This window comes from Erythrolamprus reginae, chromosome 2 (assembly GCF_031021105.1).
Source record: "Erythrolamprus reginae isolate rEryReg1 chromosome 2, rEryReg1.hap1, whole genome shotgun sequence".
NCBI lineage: Eukaryota > Metazoa > Chordata > Lepidosauria > Squamata > Dipsadidae > Erythrolamprus > Erythrolamprus reginae.
Genome location: NC_091951.1, coordinates 115146204 through 115169879, shown reverse-complemented (window position 1 = coordinate 115169879; position 23676 = coordinate 115146204). Strand labels below are relative to the sequence as shown.

At 41.3% G+C, this 23676-nt stretch overlaps 1 protein-coding gene across 4 annotated transcripts in view; it reads left to right on the top strand.

Annotated features, from left to right (window-relative positions):
* Window positions 1-23676, top strand: part of JADE2 (jade family PHD finger 2) — a 228417-nt gene that overhangs the window by 31883 nt on the left and 172858 nt on the right. For all 4 annotated transcript variants that reach the window (XM_070739237.1, XM_070739239.1, XM_070739238.1 and 1 more), the window contains one exon: window positions 6236-6321. In XM_070739237.1, coding sequence (XP_070595338.1) covers window positions 6236-6321 — 86 coding nt within the window. The remainder of the gene's footprint in view (window positions 1-6235; window positions 6322-23676) is intronic.

Sequence of the window (23676 nt, the reverse complement as noted above, 5' to 3'; positions counted from 1 at the left end):
TGATGAGACTAGTTAAAATATGACCGACCGTATAAAAAGCAAAGCCAGCATGAGATGAGGCCGGGCTATTTAAAGAATGATTGGTTCTAAAGAGGTTGTGTTTTTTTAAGTCTACAGGCAAAACCCGTATATTTTTAGGACTACTCTATTTCGGAGGTGTTGTAACATTACTCAAACAGGAAGAAAGGGAAGTCCTTTCAGTGGGTACCTGCTTTGTCCTCAAGTGGTTCTGCAGCTGTTTCAGGCGGAGGAAACAACACTTGGCTGGATGACACTATAAATGTGTGTGCATAAACAGACGAAGAGAGCCTTATTGCTGCTTTCCCTCACAATTTCAGGAAAGATAATACTAATTAAAATAGTCAGATTTGCCCAGAGAATGCTAGTTGCTACCTGTTAATTATCATTCATTCTCATTCTATCCATCCTTCCTCCCCCCCCCTCTCACACACACACACACAAACAGACGCAGAGGGACAAAGACAGTATACATCAGAATTTGAGATGTATGAATTTAAGAAAAAAGATTAAAGATTTTAACCTTTCCATCTTATTTCTATATTTATTTGAAGATAGGTTTTTTAAAAAAGTATTATAACAATATGCATGATTCAGTGTGGAAAGAAATCCTTCCCTATTAAGATTAATATTTGATTTACAGGTATCTGGGGAGGGGGAGTATGTTTGATGTTTATATGACAGCATTAATCTGTACAATCTTGGCATTGCTTGCAAACTGACTAAATTTTTAAAAAGTATATATAGTTTATTAGTTTAAAAAAACGCTTTTGTTCATTAGAGTAGAAAGGCACAGTATAAATCAAGTATCACCTAAAATAAAAATTGGTCTGGTCTAAATTTTGCAAATGCACTGGTTTAAAATTCGGTTTGTGCTTAAAAACCATCAGATCTTCTAGTTCATTTTGATAGTTGGGCCCTCGACTAGAAACCAGGGGACTGCGAGTTCTGGTTTCGCCTTAAGCCAGCTGGGTGACCTTGGGGCAGTCCCTCGTTCTCAGTCCCAGAAAGAAAGCTATGGTGAATGACTTCTGAAATCATGCCAGGAAAGCTGCAGGGGCTTTCAGGACAGTCACTAGGAACCAGTGATGACTTAAAGTCTCTCTCTCACACACGCACAACCAAACAAATAACTTCATCATGTTCTTCATGGTACAACTTTTATATCCTTTTGGGGTCAAGTTGTGTATTAAACATGCTACCAGTAAGGTTATTTGTAAGCCTCAGATTCAGGAGGGAATTGATATATGGGGTAGCCTTCTCAACTAGAATAAAATGTTATCTACTGAGGTTTGAAAGCAAAAGGGGCACATGCAATTAATTCCTTATGATAATTTGCTTTGAAAAGTAAAGAATGTTCACATCCTCCAAAATCTTCATTATGAGGATTATGGGTATGGGAATCCTTATTTGCACTGTTGGAAGAACAGGGTCTTTTTAAAAAGGAAAACACAAGGTAGAAATACATTAGCTCTGCAAAATAATTTTTTGCAAAATAATTTTGCAAAAGCAAAATTTCTAGAAACAAAATGAAGGAACACTAAAAAAAAACAACCTCCAAACAAATCCTCATAGCTTCTGTTGAAATGCAGTGAGGCCCCTATAGGTTGTGTTTTAAAAATTCCTAGTACAGTAGTACCTCTAGATATGAGCTGCTCCACATGCGAGTATTCCAAGTTACGAGCCGTGACGCGAGCGAAATTTCTGTTTGACACCCGAGCTCAAATTCGGGATACGAGCTGAGCTTCCACTAGGTGGCGCAAGAATCTCCTTGCTTCTGGTTATCTTGGGACGAAAAACAAAGTCTAAAGGCATTCGTTCGAGATGCGAGTTGATCGACTTACGAGCTCGGGTCTGGAACGAATTAAACTCGTATGTCGAGGTACCACTGTATTGGGTAGCTACTTTAAAACAAATTAAAGGAGAATAGTGTCTATGAACAATTAATATGAAAGTCTGGAACTTATACAGTCCGTTTATGCGGATACACAGCACTTCTACTAAATAATACTCATCAAGAAAAGTGTCCCGGCTGTCTCTGAGAATCAGACACAACTGAATGGAAGAGGAAAAAAGACACTTGAGGTGGGTATAAGGGATCTTGCTAGACTTCTTCACTGCAGTCTTCACATTTTTCACTTATCTAAACATTGTCATGGTAGTTACTTGATTTAAAATTATAATGCAAATATAGATATGAAAGGTAACCCAGAAGATTTGATAACCAATCTCTCTTTAAAAGTGCAAGGGTAAGAAAACCAGTGAACAGAAAATTTGAGGTGATGGGAGCAGCATGCTTAAAATTTGCTGACTGATGATTCTAGCTAGTGCACCAGTACAAGAAAACCCTTCAGACACACACAACATATAATTCAATCAGTATTTATTTTAGCCATAATCAGATTATACAACTTCTAGAAGTGGGCTCCAAAATTCTTAACTACCACTCAATTAACAAATTGTCAGGGTTCACTCTATATTTGAACCCTACTTGAAAGGTAGATAGACACATTGTAACTTCGCACGGTGTATGAACCCAATTTTATATCAATATTAAAAATATATTAAAAATATATCAATATTATTCCTCTCTTTCAAACATAGTTCATTGCTTGGCCAACTAGCTACAATTTGTAAGTGAGAATAAGGACGGTTGATGGAGGAAATCTACCTAACCCACATTTTTCTGCTTAATATTAATTCATTCCATGGAAGCAATTTCAAACTCACAGGTGCAAAACCCAAGGCTGGGAAATATGAACTGCATAAAAATGCTAATTTAACCCAGATTTTCCTACTCCAGTCTCTGTCAGGACCCAGTTACATGAAAAAAACACATGACTATAAGTTCATAATTGCAAAGCAAATTGAAGGAGACTGGAATAATGTCTGAGTTCACAGAAGCATTCTAATTTACAGTTAATTAAACTGCTTTATTTTGTGAATCAGTACAACTGCTGGCTTTGCAAGGTACACAGAACCATAATCTAACTGCTCTGGTTAGGTTTGCAAATACAGTGGTACAACTACTTAAGAACACCTCTACTTAAGAACTTTTCTAGATAAGAACCAGGTGTTGAAGATTTTTTTGCCTCTACCTAAGAACCATTTTCTACTTAAGAACCTGAGCCCAGAAAAATTTCCCAGGAAATTTGAGAGCGGCACAAATGCCTGACCAGTTTCCTGCCATTCCTCCTTTAATCCCGGCCATTTTGGGCTTTTCTGGGCTGGCAGAGGAGCTTTTCGGTGGCGCTTAAGGAGGCTTTGGCAGTCCAGAGCAAACAAAGCATTTTCCTTTCTCTGGGCGCTTGGAGAGGGAATAAACCTCTGCTAGCACCCAGAGAATAGAAACGCTCCCTTTGCTCTGGGCAGCCGAAGAGTCACCACAGCGAAGGAAAGGCACTGGCTACAAAGCGAGTGAGCGAGAGGAGAGGAGAACCCTTCAGCATGGGAAGGAAGAGGCAGCAGGTAGCAGCATCAGCAGTCTCGCCGCAGGTGTATTAGAGGTGCATGGTCCTCCTCGCCGCCTCAGAGTCCCTCTTTTTTTAAAAAAAAAGCCTTAAAGTTTTGGATTTTTTTTTTATTCACCTCACCTTCCGTGGTGACACTCCTCCTCCTCTTCTTCCTCCTCCTCCTCCCATCAAAATTCTGAGGTTTTTTATTTCTTTCCTAATGGGTTTGCACGCATTATTTGCTTTTACATTGATTCCTATGGGAAAATTTGCTTCTACTTAAGAACGTTTCTACTTAAGAACCTGGTCACGTAATGAATTAAGTTCTTAAGTAGAGGTACCACTGTACACTGAGCCAATTAATTAGCTAACAGTATTTTAGCCTAACATGTTTTATGACCCCAGACAGTGAGGGATTGAGAACTTTTAAGACCCACATTATGTACCCCACAATCATTTCACAATCAATACTTCTCTGAGATAGTCAAGTTAAAAAAACATTGAGTTAAAAGAATTTAAAAATTTAGTCGTGTATTGGGTTTTTCATCCTTTTACCTAGTGATGGGTTAAGTGTCTCTAGATATGTATTCAATTACTTTCTAAAATGAAAATAAAGATTAAAATAATGACTGTCTCCCAAGGTCCCAGCACTCATATACAAACATACAAGAAAATCAACCTTCTGGTCTCTGGTACACTTTCTGTTTTCTTTTGGCAGTAAAGCAACAAATAATTATCTGTGTCCATTTCAGCAATGGAGTGGTCAAAGCCTGGAATTCACTACCAGACTCTGTTGTTTCTTCCCCCAATCCCAAAATCTTCAACCTTACATTATCTACAATAGACCTCTCCCCTTTTCTAAGAGGTCTGTAAGGGGCGTGCATAACTGCACCTTTGTGCCTAACCGTTCCTCTCTTAATGTCTTTTTTATCTTTTCTATCTCTCCTTTATACTTACGTTCAACATACTACAGTACAATACTATATTTTTATGACAAATAAATAAAATAAATAAATAAATCTTGAATGCCCCATTTAGAAAGAAATACCTGAGTCCAGATTGGATTTTGGGGAACTGATAAGTAAATTTGCTTTGTTTTCTCTAATCAAGATGATGGTTATAAGTTTGATAGTTCTCTAGCCAAGAAAAAAAATGAGAAGATGAACCATTTTAAGCCATGCAGGTGAAGAGATAATAAATGTTTATACAGTGGTACCTCGAGATACGAGTTTAATTCGTTCCGGACCTGGGCTCTTAAGTCGAGCAGCTCTTATCTCGAACGACTTTTCCCCATAGGAATTAATGTAAATAATTTTAATTGGTTCCAGCCCTAAAAAAACTCACAAAGTTAGTCTAAATTATGCAGAAAGACATGTTTTTAATGAAGAAATGTACATGTACATATAAATGAATAATGAAGTTTCTTTCACTTAACTTGTAAACTTTCTTAAACTTTTAAATTTACATATGTTCAACTTCTCTGCCACCCAATCCTGTAGGACAGAGGTCCCCAACCCTTTTTGCACCAGGGACCGGCTTTAAGCGATCAAGAGAGGAATGGGTGAATGAATGGACGGAGGGTGGGAAGGAAGGAAGGAAAGAGGGAAGGGACAGGAACAGAGGAAGGAAGCAAGGAAACTTATGAAAGGGGAGAGTAAGAGAGGAATGAGTGAAGGGAGGGAGGGAGGGAAGAAGGTGGGAAGGAGAAAGAAAAGAAGAAATAGAGGAAGGGAAGGTAAAAGAGAGAAAGAAAAAGAGCAAGAAAGAAAGCTGCAAGCACCCCCCCCCCGAGCCCCCCAGGCCGGCTGCAACCTTTTAAAACACGCGCGCCGCTTCGCAGCTGTCTCCTGAAGCCGAACGCGGAAGTTAGCGTTTGGCTTCAGGAGACAGCTCCTTGGCGCTTGTATCTCGAATTTGGGCTTGTAAGTAGAACAAAAATATCTCTCCCCTCCCAGCTCTTATCTCGAGTTGCTCTTAAGTAGAGCAGCTCTTATGTCGGGGTTCCACTGTAATTGTTTGGGGGAAAGGAATGAAAGTAGCAAGCATGCCATAGAAGAAATCACCTTTGTGGACATGAATAGAGCTGACCATGAAGGGAAGGGCTGGCATTGGGAAATGATTAAAAAATACACGATAGGGTTGAAGTTAGTCAGGTAAAGACCTTTGAGAATCATGCCAGAGAAAACTGTTTTGTAAATGAGATGTAACAGAGAGCTTCAATGTTGGAGAAGGACTATCAAGTCTGTTGCTAAAGCAGGAGGAAGCTAAGGATTTTTAACTTTGAGATTGACGTATGTATTTATATATATATAAATAGACATACACAGAATTTCCTATCTACTGTTTCCTGATTCCCTGCAATTAAAGTTATTTGACTAATCTCCTATCTATTTGGAAATTCAGAGTTGAGAAAGAGGATAACATTTTCCGTTAATACATATTGACAATAATGATAGAACTTTTAAAAATGCAGAGTTAATTTGAGTTTGCATAATCTGCAGATATTTTAATGCCAAAGGATACTAACAGTGCAATCCATTTATTGATTTGATTTATTTATCCCTTTTGTTCAGACGCTTAAGATGGTATATGTAATATGGAGACTTAATGTCAGATTTTGACAAATTGAAATTGCTGGCACATGTTGCTATTCCATGCTGAAAGCATTTGAGATTTGTGTACTGCAAACCGCATTTGGTTTGCAATTAAGCTGTTCTTAATTTAAGGCTTGGTTTATCTTTAACTTAATTTATTTGCTTTCAAAGGTCAAACAACATCAACTTCAAGATGCTCCAAAATTCCAAATACAAAATCTGGTTGGTCAAGGCAAAAGGAGAAGAAACCCTCAGAGGTTTGTTAATTTTTTAAATTTTCTTAGACTCTCTCCTTACCATTTTTTTAATAGCTGTTTAGTTATGAACTGCACTCTTAACAATTGCATGGGTGCAGAACAAAGAAAGTAAATAGGAGAAATAAATTGGATTCAATTTAAATTTAATTTAATATAATTAAAATGATTCATCATGTGCCTATTTTCCCCTTAAGCCATTTTAAAATTACACAAATAGGTTTACAGTCTCAACTTTGCAGTCTTGCCTTTGAACTTTCCTCCCCATCTTCTTATCCACGTGCTGGACTTCAATTCTTATAAGCCAGAGCTAGCGTAAGAAATCTGAGATGAGGGCTAGTGCCTTTCCCTCTCCAATTATAATCACTAAGGAGAAAGAGAGGTCTGACACAAGGAACTGCAGACTTCATGCAGAATATGTCAAAGCGTTTTAATTATTTTAAGAAAAAAGTTTAAAGGGTTAAATAAGGTTCAGGAGGGAAGTGTTTTTAATAGGAAAGTGAACACAAGAACAAGGGCACACAATCTGAAGTTAGTTGGGGGAAAGATCAAAAGCAACATGAGAAAATATTATTTTACTGAAAGAGTAGTAGATCCTTGGAACAAACTTCCAGCAGACGTGGTTGGTAAATCCACAGTAACTGAATTTAAACATGCCTGGGATAAACGTATATCCATTGTAAGATAAAATACAGGAAATAGTATAAGGGCAGACTAGATGGACCATGAGGTCTTTTTCTGCCATCAGTCTTCTATGTTTCTATGCATACAGAATGATCTACTGCAGATTTTTACTCCAAAAGTATTTTGTTAAAATAAATGTCATAAAAAACAAAAAAATCTGATTTCAATAAAAAATCAGATTAATTTTTTTATTTTTTATTTAAAAAAACCGTTGATTTTTACCAACCCTGATTTCAGGGGTTCCCCACCCCACGTCATGTAACAGTACCAGTCCATAGTTTTTTAGGAAATGGGCTGCACAGCTGGAGGCGAGTGAGTGAAACTGAAACCATTCCTCCTCCTTACCCCATCTGCGGAAAAATGGTCTTCCATGAAACCAGTCCTTGGTGCCAAAAAGGGGATTGCTGATTTATTGGACTGATCATAAGCAATTGGAAGACTTCTAGTTGGAGGTAACGGGTGTGTAAAGAAAATCATTTATAGTACTCCAGTGTTTAAAATATAGTTTTGCATGCTGACTCTACTAACTGCCAGAAGTTCGATCATGACCAGCTCAAGATTGACTCCGCCTTCCATCTTTCCGAGGTCAGTAAAATGAGGACCCAGGTTGTGTATGCGTATGGGAATGGTGGTATATGTTTACTCTGTAAACTACTATGAAGTGATATATAAATCTAAATGTTATTGCTATTGCTGTTTATGTAGAGGTCTTTAAAATGTCCCGGAGGGAACTGATGTCATAAAAGAAGGTCTCACAGCAGCTTCTCTGACCTCCAATTCACCATTTGACTACCCTTCCTTGATGAGCATTCTTCCCAGACCCCAGCTTAGAACTATTGTGCACTTTAATAATAATAAATTTATTGTCATTGTCAAAACAACGAATTGTCATTGGCAACGAAAGTCGTGTGACACCCAGAGACCAGTCCCACCATACATAAAATTTAAAAATAGAATAAAAAATAGAATAAAATGTCCCACCCACTACAAATTCCCCACCCTGAACCACTCAACCATCTACATTACAAACTGAGTAATTATTATTATTATTATTTATTAGATTTGTATGCCGCCCCTCTCCGCAAGACTCGGGGCGGCTCACAATACAATAAAACAGTTCATAACAAATATTGTCCAACAGTTCACTGATGATGACCCTTTAGTTCGTTGTTAAGTGCGAGTATAGCTCTGGGATAAAAACTATTCAGGAAACTTTACCAGAAAATATATGTGTCTGAGTAACATTAATCTAGCTTTCCCTTGTATTTTATTAGTTTATGGCAGGTAGAAAAGGACCACATTTGAAGGTTCAATTAAACTAATTTACAGCTAAGAGCTGGTGTGCTGGAGTCTTCCCAACTAAGGGCCAGCTCCTGGTTAGAGTTAGAGAAGGGTCAGGGGCAGTCAAGGGGTGGGTTGGCTTCACAGGAATTATCGGCTGATTTCCCTTTTCGCCCAGGTTCCGCCATTCCTTCTCATACACATCTGACCTTAAAATTTATCCTGCTGCCCTTCTGAAGTAAACAGACAGCTCTCAAAGCAGGATGCAACAATGACAGTTCAAGATTCCGCTTAAAGTTTGAGGTGAAAATTTGGAAGATATACTTCTGCCTTCTGAAACTATATAAGGAATAGGAAGTGGAGAAGATTATAGGGAAGTGCTCTTTGTGGGTTACCATCCTCTTACAAGCTACGAAGTTATCTCCAGATGCACAAACATGTAATGATGGCCCAAGATATTTGATTGCTTGAAGTAGGTATCAAACGCCTTCCCATCTTTTCAGATTGCAGGCAGTTTTGGAAATACTGTTGCATCATTCACGCAATAGTAGCTGACTTCATTTCAGCCTTCTAAAAATTAGTTTGGTGTCATGCCTCCTACAATATCTGCCCATTCTGAGTATATCAGCATGTTTCAGGTTCTGTTATCCAATAACAGCCGTAATAATAATTTAGATTTCGATTCTAATATGACAATCATTTGTCACGATTCTTATGACAATCCTTAAGTGTTGTACCACATGATTCTTGATAAATGTATCTTTTTCTTTTATGTACACTGAGAGCATATGCACCAAGACAAATTCCTTGTGTGTCCAATCACACTTGGCCAATAAAGAATTATATTCTATTCCATCCAACTCCTAGTGGCTTCAGGTGGCTAATAGCAATCAAACAAATTATTAAAAAGATGATGGCAGGTGTGATGAAGTGAGAGGTTTCACTCTCACTCTCCTTTTACAAAGGCTTGGATGAAGATCTAAGTCTTCATTGCTCTTTTAAATAACAGTGGAGTTGGACATCTGGATCTCAGGGGGAGCTTTGTTCCAAGGGATAAGTGCTGTTTCAGTGATGGTGTATTTCTGAGTGTTTCACTGAATGAGCCCTTCTCTAACCATGTTTGAAGTATAGACTGGGAAAGATTCCTTTAAGGGCAGTTTTACTTACTACTGCAACGTATCACAAACTTTTTGAAAAAGAAAAGTATCTTTGAGGCTTCAGATAATCCTCGCATAACAATTAGTCACATAATGACTAGTTAGGGTTATGACAAGTCTCCCCAGAGGTATTTAATGACCCAGGCCATAGATCCCAATGGGGTTCTGATGGCCACACACACCAGTCACATGATCAGAGTTTGAGTGGTTGGCAACTGGCTCACTTTTATGATCATTTGCAACATTCCACGGTCACATGAATACCATTTTCAGTGTTTACTTCTGCACTCTGATAAAGGGTGCCCATTGAAGAAACTGGATCCCTTTAACAACTGTGGTGTTTGCTTAATAATGGCTGCAAAGCAGATAATCAAATCAGGTGTGGTCACGTTGTGGCCTACTTAACGTCCGCTATAAATTATGACTGTTAAATGTAGGCTCAGTTACAGGCATAACTGGTGGGTGGAGCTAGCATTCAGAGTGGGTTGTCCTCGTTCAATCAGAGTGAGGACTGAATCTCAATCATTTATGAAGCTCTGACCGTCATCTTGGCCCCAGCTTAGACTCAGTCCTCAGAGAGGACAGGCGTGGTTTCAATTTTCCCATCTGACTTGCTAGCTCTACCTACTTGGACTTGGTTTTTTCACTCCATTAACTGTGAGTGCATGCCTCCCCTGCTTCCAATTATCATCTCAGCAGGAGGAGTCAGTCGGCTTTAGGGCTTTGGTCCTCGCCGAGGCAGGGCGCCAACAGTCGTCGCTATGCCAGGGGTCAGTGGTACACTCGGACCCACAGTGGTACCAACTGACTGCCTGGTGCTTGAGCGGGCACTCTAAGGCATCCTCAAGTCCCAGAGGATATCATCTGGACTCTCCAGGCCTCCAGAATGCTTTCCACAAAGAGAATTTATTTGGCCACTTTGAAATTTTTTTGCTCCTAGTGCTCACAGGTGGGATATTCCCCTATTGATCTCTCCATCACCAACGTTCTTGAATTTCTATAGCATGGTATTAACTAGGGTCTTTTCCCCAACATTCTTTGACATCAGGTGGCAGCACTCTGGTTTTCTGAACTCCTAATCTCAACTGTTGCCAGGTTCTTGAAAGGGGCTGTTCTGCCCTAGCTACGAACCACAAAGAATGCAGCACACACAAATTGTGTCCGAGCCTTTGTTTACTAAATTAAATAATATTAATGAGCTTTCTTAGTAGTTTGCAAACACAAATACAGTGGTACCTCATCATACAAACTTAATTGGTTCCAGGAGGAGGTTCGTAAGGTGAAAAGTTCGTAAGATGAAACAATGTTTCCCATAGGAATCAATGTAAAAGCAAATAATGCGTGCAAATCCTTCAGGAAAATCCCAAACTTTAGAAGGGAGGCGAACAGAGGGCAGGAAGGAGCAGCTAAAGGGGGCGGGTGGAAAAGAAGCAAGGCTAGGCTAAAGGGTGAGTGGGAAGGAAGAAAGGCAAGAGGGGCGCCCCTCCCTTTTCTTTCTTCAAAAGACACCCTTTTAGTGCCTTTGCAAGCACGTTGTTCTCTGCAAAATCTTTCCTCCAAGCTGCCCCTCCCTTTTCTTTCTTAAAAAGACACCGTTTCAGTGCCTTTGCAAGCACGTTGTTCTCTGCAAAATCTTTCCGCCACCAAGCTGCCCCTCCCTTTTCTTTCTTCAAAAAAAAGGGGGGGGGAACCCCTTCATCCCAGCAGCAGCTGTTTGGGTTTGTAAGGTGAAAATAGTTCAGAAAAAGAGGCAAAAAAATCTTAAACACTGGGTTCGTATCTTGAAAAGTTTGTTAGAAGAGGCATTCGTAAGATGAGGTACCACTGTACAGTGTAAAACAGTCTTTGCTGAACACCGGCTATTAATTCAATCTCATTAACAGGAGCACAAGTCCAAGAAATAATAAATCAAGTCTGAACAAACAGACTTGGAGATATCAGGAAGCTTACAGTGGTTGGCCAAATGCTCTGAAGCAATTGCAAGAAGGATGCCAAGGGAAAGAACAGGAGCCAAGCAGACATTTCTGAATTCAAAATATGAAGGCATCTGAACGAATGTTGTTCCCTGCAAATTGCTGCCTGCATCATCATCCCTTAAATAGGCTAGGGCAGGAGTAGGCAAAGTTGGGTCTTCTATGACTTTTGGACTTCAATTCCCAGAATTCCTGAGCCAATCATGCTAGGTCAGGAATTCTGGGAGTTGAAGTCTACATGTCATAGGAGAGCCAACTTTGCCTACCCCTGGGCTAGGGGAGTGGCGAATTAGCCCCAAGCCTACACTCGACGAGACCTCCTCCTGAGGAGCCTGCCTTTTGGCACCGAGTCCTTTCTAGCCTCCTCACTGTCTGACTCGGGTATCAGCTGCACAGGCCACTGCTGCATCACCACATCAGCCTCTTCTCTGGTAGAATCCGCTACCAGCTGCACAGGCTACTAGCAGGCCACAACGGAGGCTGGAAGTTCTCAAAGGTTCTTCTGTTGATGACAGGTGCCCTCTAGGCACCCTTGAGGACTCCTTCACTTCTCCACCTTATCTATAAGGCGGCATTTCTAGTGGCAATACTTTCTGCTCGGAGGATCTCTGGGCTTGCTGCCTTGTCTGTTAGGGAGGATCTCTATATATTTCATTCTGATTGAGTGGTCCTCTGACTGGACCCCACGTTTGTCCCCAAAATAAACTTATTTTCACAGAACCCAAGAAATTGTCCTGCCCAATTTCTGCTTTCCACTATTTGGAGTGACAGTGGCACAAGCTTGATGTTAGGAGGGCCCTGAAAATCTACCTCAACCACACTTCTGCATACCTCTCCCTGCACAGAACTGAGGTGTTTTTTGTCTCTTTCCAGCCCATCTCCTTGGGGCAACAGGCATCCTCCTCCACTGTGGGGCGCTGGCTGCGTAGTGTAATTGCAAAGGTTTATGACCTGCAATCCTTGCCACGACCTACCAGAGTGATCGCATGTTCAACACATAGTGCTGCTATGATGGGTCTGTGGTCCACTCAAACATCCATTGAGGAGGTCTACTGGAAGGCCACTTGGGTTTTACTTACTTCCTTTATCTGCCATTACAAAACTGACATTTTTGCATTGGCCAAGGTGGCGCTTGATCAGAAAGTTCTCCAAAGCGTGGTGTCACAGACTGGAGAACCCAGCCGGGTGACTTAGCTCTTGCAATGGGCAGACTGCTTTGGTATGTTCCATTCTTGGAGGTTAGCTGCACCCACTATGGAGAAGGCGCATTGGTCTTACCTGATACACCTTTTCTTGTAGGGTGAAGCTAAGCTCCAATCCCGCCCAAAGTTAGTCTGGTCTGAACTATGGGACAGCAAATTGCTATCTTCTACTTGGTTTGACTTTGGGAGCTACACACTGAGTCTGATCATCGTCCTTTGTCAAAGAGGGGAAATGAAGCAGGAGGACAAAGATATCAATTTGTCAGACTCAGTCCTCATTGGCTGAAGGGACTGTTATCTTGGAGGTTAGCTTCACCCTACAAGAAGAGGCGTATCAGGTAAGACTAACGCCCTTTTCTTTATATCTAAATAAAATAAATAACGCAACTTATATCTACTATTTCTTGTCCCAATGTAACAATGCAAAATATTTCTTTACTATCTCCCCATTACACGGTTCACCTCAAATACTGATAGGAGATTTTCCCCTTTAGTCTTCCTTTCTCCAGATGGGGCATGCCACATTCCTTCAACTTGTTCTCAGAGCACGTCCTTAGATTAATATAATCTTTTTTGATCTCCTGTAACCTGTCCATATCCTTATGGAAATGTGGTACCCAGAATCACACACAATACTCCAGAGATGGTCTCAACATAGAATAGAATGGACGTTATGCATCTTTGATGCAGCACTTCTTCTAATGTAGCAGAACTTGTTACTTCATCTAGCAGCTTTGGGTTCTGAGAATTTAAAGGCATTCAGATTAGCTAGATCTTTTATAATTTCTTTATTGACCTGCACTCTTCTCGGTTTCAGTTTTACCCAGTCTGTGCTGCTAAAACCATCATTTCCTTTGTATGTTAATAAAGATAGGGCAAGTAGGAGTTGAGTTCCTCTGCTATCTCTTGCTCACATGTTAAGATTTCTCCTTTTGGATTAAATGTCATCAAATTGTCTTGTTTTTCTATCTTTTCCTCACATATTTGAAGAAACATTCTTGCTGATTTTTGCCTTTCTCATTAATCTTAGCTCATCTTTTTTCATAGCTTTTTCAGGCTTCAGTTATCTGCTTTAATAAATAGCCATCTGCTACTTTAATAGGTTAATGGTCTGTAGCAGATACCTCGCAATATATCTCCTCCTGTCCTGGCCACTTTTTTTACAGATGCATGGTTGAGAGTGTTTTAACAAACTGCAGCAGTATTTGGTTTGGTGACAGCAGTTCCTCAGATAGAAAGTCCATACAGAGAGTGGTAAGGACAGCCAAGATGATTATAGGAAGCTTGTTTTCTGTTTTTCAGGATACTGCTTATAAGCGCTATGTACTTAAAGCTCAAAGCATTGTTAGAGACCCACAAACCCACTTTACAGTCTGTTTCTGTTACTCCCATATGGGATGAGGTTTCGAAATACCTATAGGACGACTACTAGATTCTGTAACAGCTTTGTTTCCTGTGCCATCCGTCTGGTAAATTCTTAACATATGTATTTTTCATGTACATGTAGACTGTTGTTTCTCTGTCATATATATGTGGGTATATGCATAACTTTGTGTTTGTTTATTTTGTCATGTTTACGTAGTTACACTTTGAGAACTGTGGTGACACTTTGAGAACTGTGTGCAACAAAATTTCATTTTAATGTATGCCAATTAGTGTACATTCAAAGGGACAATAAAGTTATTCTAAGTTCTAAAAGGTTACATAATCATTACTTATGTCAAAGGTGATGCTTGTTATGAAAGACTGAGAAATGATTAATTATAAACATTGCTGTAGAACTGGAAAAACTAGATGCTTACCTAAGGGATGGGAGGAGAGAACCATATTAACCTATTTGTAAACACTGATTTTATTGTATAACAATGTTAGGATAGACAAAAAGAATTCATTATTAGTGATTATTTCCAAGTCTTCTCTGGCGTGTCATCAATTCTTTAGAGGCCTTGGGCCTTTTTGCTTCTTGCCACAATACATATTCTGCGTTTGTTTGTTTGTTTAATTTAAAGCATTTATAAGGTTATCTAACTCAATCAGTGTGACTCTGGGCAATGTATAATAAACTAATCAACACCAAAATCAAAATAAACAATGCCAGCTGAAAAGAGATACTGCAATTAATCACTTCCTTCTCACCATTTTTATGGCTAGCATTTGATTCAGTTCTACTTTGGAAGATACCAATTATTCCAATATAAATCTTTTGTGGAATTCTCTTGCTTTCATTCCATATCAAATTATTTGATCACCTATTTCTTTATTTATTATTTTTAATGTAGGTTCTTGTCTTAACCTTTAACAATTTAACCTCACTTTCAAAACAGTTCTTTTTATTGCTCTCAAAAGTCACTGCCTTTTAAATCACTATTGTTTCTTGTTATATTTTACTATTTACTTTATAAGTACCCTTTTCTTTATAATAAATATTCTTTCATAATTTTTAGCAATCTTTGTATTGTTTTTTACAACCTATTTTCACTTCATTATTCCACCAAGCATCCATTTTCAAACTTATTAGCATAATTACACAAGCTTCTATAATACCCTCTAACCTAATTCTTTTCACTGTTTTCATGCAGCTCCCACAACGCCTTATGTCATCTTTCCATTCATATAGTTGAATGGAACCATATCTTGCAACACTTTAAATACACGACCCATAATTAATCCTAAACTTTAGCTTCTCTGCACATATTCATCAACTTCAATTAAGAAGATTATATCATTGTTGCATAGATATATTACATGCCTCCCCTTTATCTTAGTTTCACATACATATATGTCTTTTTTCTTGTCTTGTTGAATTTATTAATTCATGCCTGTTACTGCTGTTTTATTCCAAACCTCAATCTTCCATATGCTGTGGGCATCACAGATGGACCCACAATCATTAACCTTTGCTGCCATCATGGCTGTACTTTGTTAAGGTTTCACATTTACCGTTTAATAATACAAAAGTATAAACTATGCTCATCATTTTTAGCTGCACCTGTGCCATATACAACATTCCCTGCTAATAAGGTTATTACTGCTCAGTTGAATGTCTGTGGAGATTCTTAGTCATGCAGGTCATGGTTGTTCCAAAGGTGCTTTTTAAGGGGCAAATGGACGTTCTGGTTTTTCTTTGAAGACATTTTGCTTCTCATCCAGAAGCTTGAAAGAAGAAAGGCTAGTGATGTTCCACTTGAAAACCATCACGGATCCACTGTTAGACCCCCTGCAATTTGCATACGGAGCAAATAGATCGACAGATGATGCTGTTAATATGGCTCTACACTACATCCTACAACATCTTGAATCTCCAATGACCTACGCTAGGGTCCTCTTTGTAGACGTCAGTTCAGCATTCAACATCATCATACCAGACATTCTCTTAACCAAACTAAATCAGCTAGCGGTATCTGAACACACTTGTAAGTGGATCACCAGCTTCCTAACAGACAGGAAGCAGCAGGTGAAGCTAGGAAAAATCACATCAGATACATTTAAAATTAGCACAGCCCACCCCCAAGGCTGTGTATTCTCACTTCTCTATATGCACCAATGACTGCATCTCAAACGATCCATCTGTTAAACTACTGAAGTTTGCATACGATACAACAGTGATTGGACTCATTCGAGACAATGATGAATCCGCATACAGACGGGAGGTTGAACCTTGTGGTGTGACTGGAACAATCTAGAACTGAACACACTCAAAACCGTAGAAATGGTGGTAGACTTTAGGAGAAACCCTTCCATCCTTCCACCTCTCACAATACTAGACAACACAGTATTAACAGTAGAGACCTTCAAATTTCTAGGTTCTATCATATCGATGGAGTTAAGTCCTACGAAGTGGTAGAAGGGACGGATTCTGTTCTGCGGAGACTTGGGGCTTTCAAAGCTCTCTGCGCTTCCCTCCTTGGTTCTCTCTGAATTACGAGTCCTAGATTCGAGCTGAACATGCATGTCCTCTGGATGGTGCGCCGGGTATCTCAGACAGGGATTCCGATGTGCCTGAATATTACTCGACATCTCAGCAGCACACCCTTCAGAGCTTCTTATAGTTCTGGTGGGGTAGCAAGAAGGAGGGAGGAACGGCTGTTCCCTGAGACAACGGCTGAACATCTTGGATATAGGTGAAAATTTTTGTCAATGAATTTACTTTTTTTAGCAAATTTGACTGGGTGAGTTCCCCCCCCCCCCATTTCTGGACCCCTTCCTCGACGTCTTCAGCTTGACAGAGAGCCGTCAGGAGATCGGGAGTGAGTCAGCTGTGCTGCGGAAAATGGTGGCTGCTGTTTATGACAGACTGACTCACTGACTATATTATCTAATTTTTCGATCGAACTGAGACAGCGAGCGGTCAAAGAGGTTTTAAAAAATTGGTGTGCCGGACAGGAGAGACTTTTCCTTAACTAACTAGGTCCCTGGAGAGATCCTAGATGCTGGAGCGCTGGTTGGTGGGGGCACTCGGCGTCGGAGGGCCTCCCAGATTCTGGGCCTGCAAGAGAGACTGCGCCCGGCTCAAATGGAGGAAGAGACGGCCGTGAGAGGAGCGAGCAGGCCGGGGCGGATGCTGGGGCCACACCGAGGCTGCTCAGGAGTGTCCAGGAACATTCGGAGGCATTTTGGGAACAACTGGAGACATTCGGGAATGTTTGGGAGCAGCTGGAGGCTGAGCGGTGCTGCTGGTCGAGTGGGAGTTGGAGGTGTTACCCTCAAGCAGCGGAGCCATCGGGAATTGACTGAGGGCTGACCAGCAAGGTTTGGAGGTGCTATAAGAACGGTGGAATTGGAGATAGAAAGGAAAGATCTGGAAATGCCGGCCAGTGGCAGGGACTGGCATTAAGGAACATTAAGGAGTCTGGAAGACAGGGTAACTAATACTAGTGCACCTTGGACTTGGACACCTCCCTTCCCTTCCCCCCTTCCTTTTTTGGGGGATATTGAATGACACTAAACTTTAAACAACTTAGATTTTACCATCTGAGAACTTGGCACTTTTTGCTATTCCTGCTGACCTAATTTATTTTAATGAATTTAATCACTATATGATTACCTATATCCTCTCTATTTTTGTATATTGCTGATTGACTGCTTTTTCTATATTTTATATTTAGCTATTTTTATATTTATCTGTTTTTATTTTTATATTTTTAATTAATTAATTAGCAACTAGTGTTTAAATTAACCTATATTTTAAAATTAATTATTGGGGGTTTTAGTGATGGGGGTGGATGGGAGGGTAGTGGTGGATGGGATGGGATGGGGTGGGTGGGATTATAGTATGTATGAGGTGAATGGATACGGTCCGAATGAAATTCTTGGCACACCTGACGCTGGAGAGGCAGGAAGGGAGGGGGCACCTATCTCTGGGGTGACAGGGTCAGAATATTCCGGTTTTGCTGGGAAGAGGCAGATATGGCGGGAGCCATGGAGCTAGCCGTTCCAGGGGAAGGAGGGATCGCTGCTTAGTACCGATTCCTTCTTCCAGCACTGGTGACAAGTGTAACTCTGGCCCTGGGCTCAAGCTGCTGCTACTCAATGCCAGGTTGGTGGTAAATAAAGCTCTCCTCATCCGGGACTTGATCCTGGATGAGGAGGCCAACCTGGCATGTGTGACCGAAACCTAGCTGGGCCCAGAGGGAGGAGTTCCTCTCTCTGAAATTTGCCCAGCCGGATTTCTGGTATGGCATCAGCCTCAACCCCAGGGAAGGGGGGGGGGAGTGGCTATTATAGCCAGGGAGAGCCTTTGCCTGCGTAGACTTGCTGCTCCAGAGATTGCGGGTTACGAGTCCCTCTTGGTGAAGTTGGACTTAGGGGTTCAGGTGCCACCTGAAACATGAGAAATGTGGAGGACAGAGTTTTCAGGTGGCAGAACCTGCCACACATGCTGATTTTGAAATCGGGGAAGGGATCCACCACCTGAAACGTGAGAATCATGGAGGAAAGAGTTTTCCTCCATGAAAGACCTGGGCTGCTTTCTGTAGTAAGATAGTTCATGTGGATTTCCTCAGATATAAATATAAATTACATTTGTGTAACTGTCTCTTTGTCCACTAAGAACTGAATCTAGCTGATTTCCAATTGGACTTACTCTGAAATAAAAGTTGTGATTTATCTGCTCCAGCATAGGTTTTTGGCTGATAAATACTGACATATTTCACTACTTTTTGCAAAAGCATAAAGCAAGTACAAACCATTGTTCCAGTGCATTAATGAGCATCACCCAGCCTACATCAGTGTCTCTAATTTAGGATTATTCAGAAGATACAGTTTTGAAATGTTAATTTTTCTGAGCTGTCCTGCCTTTGGCAACTTAAAGGCTTTAATGCACCTGTGAGTTAGGAAGATTATAGCAGTTAATTCTTCAGTTATGCTTTAAAACATACCACTTTCTAGGCTAGGCTAGATATTTGCAAATAGCATATTGAAATACAGTTGTGGTTATTCCGTTTATCCTCTGCTTCCCTCAGGAGCATGGAGTAGAGCAAATTACATATATTTAGGTTGATTTTTAATGATGGCATTTGCCATGTTATAGGAGAAGTTGGGCAGAAGCAATCTCTCAGAAGGAAAAATTGCAAACACTGCTTGAAGTTTCAGATGCAGAGAGTCTTAACCAGGCTTGACAGATCCCAATGTTAGTTGTACCTCCCAGGGAGCAGGAACTGATTATGCAAGCAAATGAAAGCACAAGTAGCCCATTGGTGTTTTAGTTTTTAGTGGAAAACATCTGATCCAGACAAAGTTTGGTAAAATCCTGCAGGAGCATGTTTCTGGAATAGCATTTTTTGTTCTCCCTGGAACTAAACAAATGTTATGTCTACATTCTCTTGAAAATTAGTAGAAACTGATGGGATTCGGCATTGTCTTCAAGCAAAGTTTTGCTTTTGACATTTCTCTTTTCTATCCAGTGGTGGGCTACTAGGCAGAACGCTAAATTGCACTCGTCGCCACAGCTCATAAGTGCTTACGGGGCCAGCGCAATTTTGCTTCCACACCTGTGGAAGTAGCAAAATCGTGAGCTTTTTTTGCTTCCACGCATGCTGAAACATGGGCATACCTGCGGCTCCGTGAGTGATTTTGCTGCCTCCTCAGGTGCAGAAGCAAAATAGCACTGGCCCCACAAGCACTTACAAGCCACCGCGGCGAGCGCAATTTAGTGTTCCGGCTAGTAGCCCAGCGCTGCTTCTATGCCATTTTCCCACCAGCAGCTACCCCATATTCTGTTACCAGTGAGTGTGCTTAATTTTTCTTGTGACTTGTTTTAGGGTTCATTTGTTTGTTGCTACCAAGATTACAATTCTGCTAGTGTCAAGGATCCCCACCCCTTTCTGCTTTATTGTGGCTCAGTATCTGGCAGAATTTCATATATTGGTGCTCACTTGGAAGTGATTCACCACTTGCATACTTAGCCTCAAATATATCTGTGGAAGGTCAAATACAATGAAGTACTGTAATACTTTGTGAATGAAGTCTGCTGCTAGAAGGAAAGCACTTCTTCCACCTTTTTAATCTTTTCAGAGAAACTTCCTATTTCTACCTTTGATTCCCCTTGTGCTTCTTCTTAAAGCTTCATCCTGCTGGATGGCAGAATAAACTTTGTTTCCAAATCTTCACTAGAATGCCCTCTCACTGGTATGGTTCAAGTAGTTTGTCTCGTAGCTAAGAGTTGAGAAAAATCTAAGCAAACCAAATCAGGTTCCATGCCAAGACATGTGTTCTATAACTGTAAGTAATTATGCTTTCTTGCACCTTAGTGAAACCCGAGCACTTTAGATAGATTATTACTTGGTGAGCATATGTAGCGGCTTATCAGCCTTTTTTCCTTTTCCTGTGACCAATTTTGCTTGCCATTAAATGAGAGGTGTTTTCCTTTAAACAGTTCTCATTGTTTGGAGAAGCAATTAACATCTTTCAAGCAGATCAGTGGAACTGGTGTTGCTAAGCAGCAGACCTTTAAAGATAATTTGTCAATTTCTGCAGAAGGAATAAAATAATAAACACTCCTATTGAGAGAAAATTGCTTGTTTTCCAGTATGCAACTTTCCCTCCACCACCAGGTCTTCAGTTCATCATGCCCAATTTATTCTTTATTTAGCTTCTATAAATAATTCAGAAGAGCTTGAGTAGAATAATTGAGTTGTTTCCCAAACTCTAATCCCAAATAATTCAAAACCAAAGGGGGGAAATGTTCAGATTGCAGTTTGGGCATATGAGCTGTGGGCAGCTTTCCAGATAAAACTGTGTTCTTGTTTGTTTTGTAAAACCCTATTTCTTAATCCTTTCAAGTACTTCTTTCTTGATAGTTCATAATTTCCATTTTGACATTAGAAAAGGCATCATCCTAATGGAGAGTATTTGGCAGATACTACTTGGTCTTTGAATCTGGAGGCTTTTCTTTTCAATGGAAATAAACAAGCAAGGCAATAATATTGCACATTCAGGCTGCAGCACTTTTCATCTTTGGGTGAAATTGATGGAAGCATTGCTATTTAGCCAAAATGAGAACTAATCTTTTAACTTGACTGAATGGTTGAGAATGGAAGGATTTATATTCCTTACAGTCATCTGGTCATTAGCGCTCTTTCTGGGAGTCGTGGAGGCCACTTGGAGGTTTATCTGTGCCGTTAAGGTCACCTGAATAGTGCAAATGGGTGTGGAACCTTCTTGGAACTGCTGAAAGGATTGGTTTGTAAATAAAAGATAGGTGGTGTCATATATCGCTCCCTCTGTTGAGAGTGGGCGGTTAATCATAATATAGATGGCCTCTTTGACTCCTCTTTGAGCCGGTGATGAGATTTGAACCGCTGACCTTCAGATCTACAAGTCAGCTTCAGTGGCTGCAGTACAGCACTCTACCTGCTGCGCCACCCCAGCTCAACCCCGGACAACCATGACCTGAGTGATTGAAATACATTCCACGCCCCTGGGTATTTCTAGCATCAATATTACCTCTTGAGCACACCTGCATTCCAGGCAATTGCAGTGGTTTCTTTTGCCCTTCCAGAGGTCGAGACGCAGCATGTTGGTGAGCAAGGTCCTGGTGCCTTCGAATGTCCATTGATCCCTCCATTTGTGGACATAATGTGCCATTGCGCAAGGCTGCTTCTTCCTGGAGTCTTGCAGACTTGTCATCACAACAGACACCGGTCTGTATGTTTGAGGGACTCATACCCAGTCGGCCATGGCCCTGGGCAGATGGACTCTGACAGAATCGAAGTTCAGGCCTGTACAAATCAACAGACTTGAGTTGCACGCCATCTGTCTGGCACTCAAATAGTTGCGGCATCTGACTGCCGGACAGCATGTATTACCGTGTTTTCCCCAAATCAGGACCCTGTCTTATATTATTTGATCCCTGAAATAAGTGCTTTTCCTTATTGCTATTCACTCAAAAGCTTGATTGGGCTTATTATCAGAGGACGTCTTATTTTGGGGAAAACAGGATAGTTCTTACAGGCAATGTGGCTGCAAAAGCCCATATAAATCAGTGGGGTGGGGTGGGGGATCATGACAGAGGCCAGAACCCTGGTCTTTGGGTGGAGGCAAACTACTATCGCTAGCTGGAGACCGCATCTCCGGGATGTCCAATGTGATGGACTGGCTCAGTCGGACAACGATAGATCAGGCAGAGTGGAGCTTCTTCCCTTCCATCTTTAAAGTCTTGATAAGCTAGTTTGACCTACCTGTGGCAGATCCATTCACCACGCTAAATAATGCAAAACTGCCCAGATTTTATACAAGGTACAAGACCTGGAGGGGACAGATGCTGTCCATTGCAATTCCTGTATGCCTTCCCCCTGCTGCCCTCTAGTCCCCAAGGTCATCAGATCCTGGAGGAGAGGGCAGAAGTGCTGCTCCTGGCTCGTCACTGGCCCAGGAGGGCCTGGTTCATGGACTTGAAATTCCTGTCAGTGTGTCAGCCTTGGCGGATTCCGCAGACAGAGTCATTGCTCAGCCAGGGGATGTTGGTCCAGCCGGAAACCCAGTGGTACCAACTGACTGCCTGGTGCTTGAGCGATGTGCTCTGAAGTACCAGGCCATGTGTGACTGTGTCATTAGGACTCTACAGGTGTCCAGGAAGCCTTCCACCGAAAGGATTTATTCTGCCACCTGGAAAGCCTTCTGTTCCTAGTGTTCCAAAGAGGGCTGCTCTCCAGTAGATTTGACTATGGCGAAATTACTAGAATTTTTACAACAGGGGCTGAACAAGGGGCTGTCACCTAACACAATCAGAAGGCAGGTGGCAGCTTTATCCTCTGTGTTGTCCTGTGGCTTCCTGGAGTGACTGTTGCAGCACTTCATAGTACACAGGTTTTTAAAGGGGGCTACCCATGTGCCCACTAAAGTGCTCACTTCCATAACAGGTCCCATATGAGCCGTTGAGATCTTCTCTTCGTCAACTTTCTTGTAAGGGGGCCTTCCTGGTGGTGATTATCTCCACCAGACGAATTTCTGAGCTCGCAGTCCTGTCAGTGAGGGAGGACCTCTCCATTTTCCATGTTGACAGAGTCATCCTTTGCCTAGATTCTACCTTTGTGCCTAAGACAAATCCCTTGTTCCACAAGGCTCAGGTGCTTGTGCTCCCCAATTTCTATCCCATCCCATGCCTTAGAGAAGCAGAGGCACACCTTAGATGTGTGTCGGGCCCTCAAGATATACATTAAGCTCATATCTACGCTTCGCTGGATGGAAGCTCTTTTTGTCTCCTTCCAACCCAATTTCTTGGGCCAGAAGGTGTCGCCTTTCACTGTGGGGAGATGGTTGCATAGCACTATAGTGAGGGCATACGACATCCAGTCTTTACCGAGACCAGGCCGTTACTATGGAGAAGGGGCATTGGTTTTACCTGATACGCCTCGTAGGGTGGAGCTAACATCCAACCCCATCCAAAGTCGATATGGTCTACATTCCGGCCTGTCAAATTGTGATCTTTTGTTTTATGAGTGGAACTGGGGAGAACGCCGAGACTGTCCATTGGTCTTCGCTAAAGAGGGGGAAATGGAGGCAGAGGTGTAGATCTACAATTTGACAGACTCAGTCCTCATTGGCTGACTGGACCATGTCATT